Source organism: Sphaeroforma arctica, assembly GCF_001186125.1.
Source record: "Sphaeroforma arctica JP610 unplaced genomic scaffold supercont1.6315, whole genome shotgun sequence".
NCBI classification, from domain to species: domain Eukaryota; class Ichthyosporea; order Ichthyophonida; genus Sphaeroforma; species Sphaeroforma arctica.
The window spans coordinates 1-1,687 of NW_014034243.1; the positions used below are offsets into that span (position 1 = coordinate 1).

Sequence of the window (1,687 nt, forward strand, 5' to 3'; positions counted from 1 at the left end):
TATATATATTTACATATATATAAGCTGTTCACAGTGGATCTGCTCCCCAGGAGCGATAACGCTTATTTAACTACTATAAATTTTAATTCAATATGTGAAGTCTTTTTATTATTTATAATGATAAATGACAACTTTTAACAGTATATATATATATATATGTGTGTGTGTGTATACGTATATATATATATATGTATATACAAGTGTGTTTGTGTGTGCGTGTATATATAAATGACTAACTTTTAACAGTATATATATATATATATATATGTGTGTGTGTGTATACGTATATATATATATATATATATACAAGTGTGTGTGTGTGTGCGTGTATATAAAAATGTGTATGTATCTGTATATATACACAAATGGGAATACTCTAGGATATACATGCATATCGATCTATTATATTTAATGATGAGTTTTTTTGTTTGTTCACATTACCTCGAAATCGAGTGGGATTGTAAATATATTCTTCGCTGGCAATGTTGAAATTGAGTTCATACTTGTAGTACATAATACATGATGCAGATGATCTCTTATTGTATATCCAGGATATTGGGTACGAGGGTATTTGTTTCGTATCAGTTTATACATTTATTAATTCTGTTTCACCTGTGTTGTCGTAAATTATGGTCATGTATTGGTTTCACTTTCGACTCGTGGAATATAAATTTAGAATGGTATAGGTATTATACTTGTTTATATCGTCGCATTGGAAGGGTTGAGGATCATATCGGCATTTATGGCATGCGTAACTATAGAGTTTATTTGTCTTATTATTAACGATGCATAGTCTGTATGTTTATTGTTATTCCTTGTTGCACGTAGCGTACTAACGATGTGTAACATACATGCCCATGCAATAATAGTTCTACACATACATTCCCACGTATAGAGTCCATACTTGCACATCGCTAGTATCATTTATTTGTTGGCCTCAACTTCGCATCTAGCGTACCCCTTGTTTTGGTTCATCGTATTCCTTATCTTATTGTTTGTGCCTGTTGCGTCTATGGAGGTACAGCGATGTATCACACTCATACCACAGGCCGACCCAAAACAACCCACACCATCGGGGAGTGTAGTCTCGCTTCATCTTGCGATCTGTTCATATACACCTCTTTGAGCTTGCCTGTACATATACACATTTCTAACGTCTGTCTATCCGTACACGTACACACAGTCGATCATGTCATATAATGGAGCCGCCATCATTGCGATGGTAGGTAAAGACTGTGTGGCCATCGCGTCAGACACACGCTTGGGTGTACAGGCACAGACCATTGCGTGTGACTTTCAGAAGATCTTCCCCATGGAACAGAAGCTCATGATTGGATTGGCTGGACTTGCTTCCGATGTTCAGACTGTGTAAGTGGGGGTAGGGTTGTGTGGTGTTTTGATGTTCTCGTTTAGGATGTTCATAATACGTTCTGGTTGTAGGGCTGGGCAAGAGATTATTCTTTGTTGTTACCTTATTGGTTGTTTTCTTATTGGTCGCTGTCTCGTTGAACGAGACATAGATGCATTCAGACATGTTTTTCTAGTAAAACTGTGTATTAATCACAATGCGAATCATATATATATATTTTATATATAAAATATATATATATATATATATTTATATATATATATTTATATATTTATTATATATATATATATATATATATGATGCTATTCTAGACATGTT

The 1,687-nt window shown here is 34.2% G+C and overlaps 1 protein-coding gene across 1 annotated transcript; it reads left to right on the forward strand.

Moving 5' to 3' along the window:
* Positions 1–1,183: 1,183 nt before the first annotated feature.
* Positions 1,184–1,372, forward strand: SARC_15557 (hypothetical protein; the record flags this gene model as incomplete). The annotated part of the gene is made up of 1 exon (XM_014290324.1): positions 1,184–1,372. A coding segment is annotated over one exon (189 nt), but the record flags the coding sequence as incomplete, so codon positions are not given.
* Between the last annotated feature and the right edge of the window lie 315 nt (positions 1,373–1,687).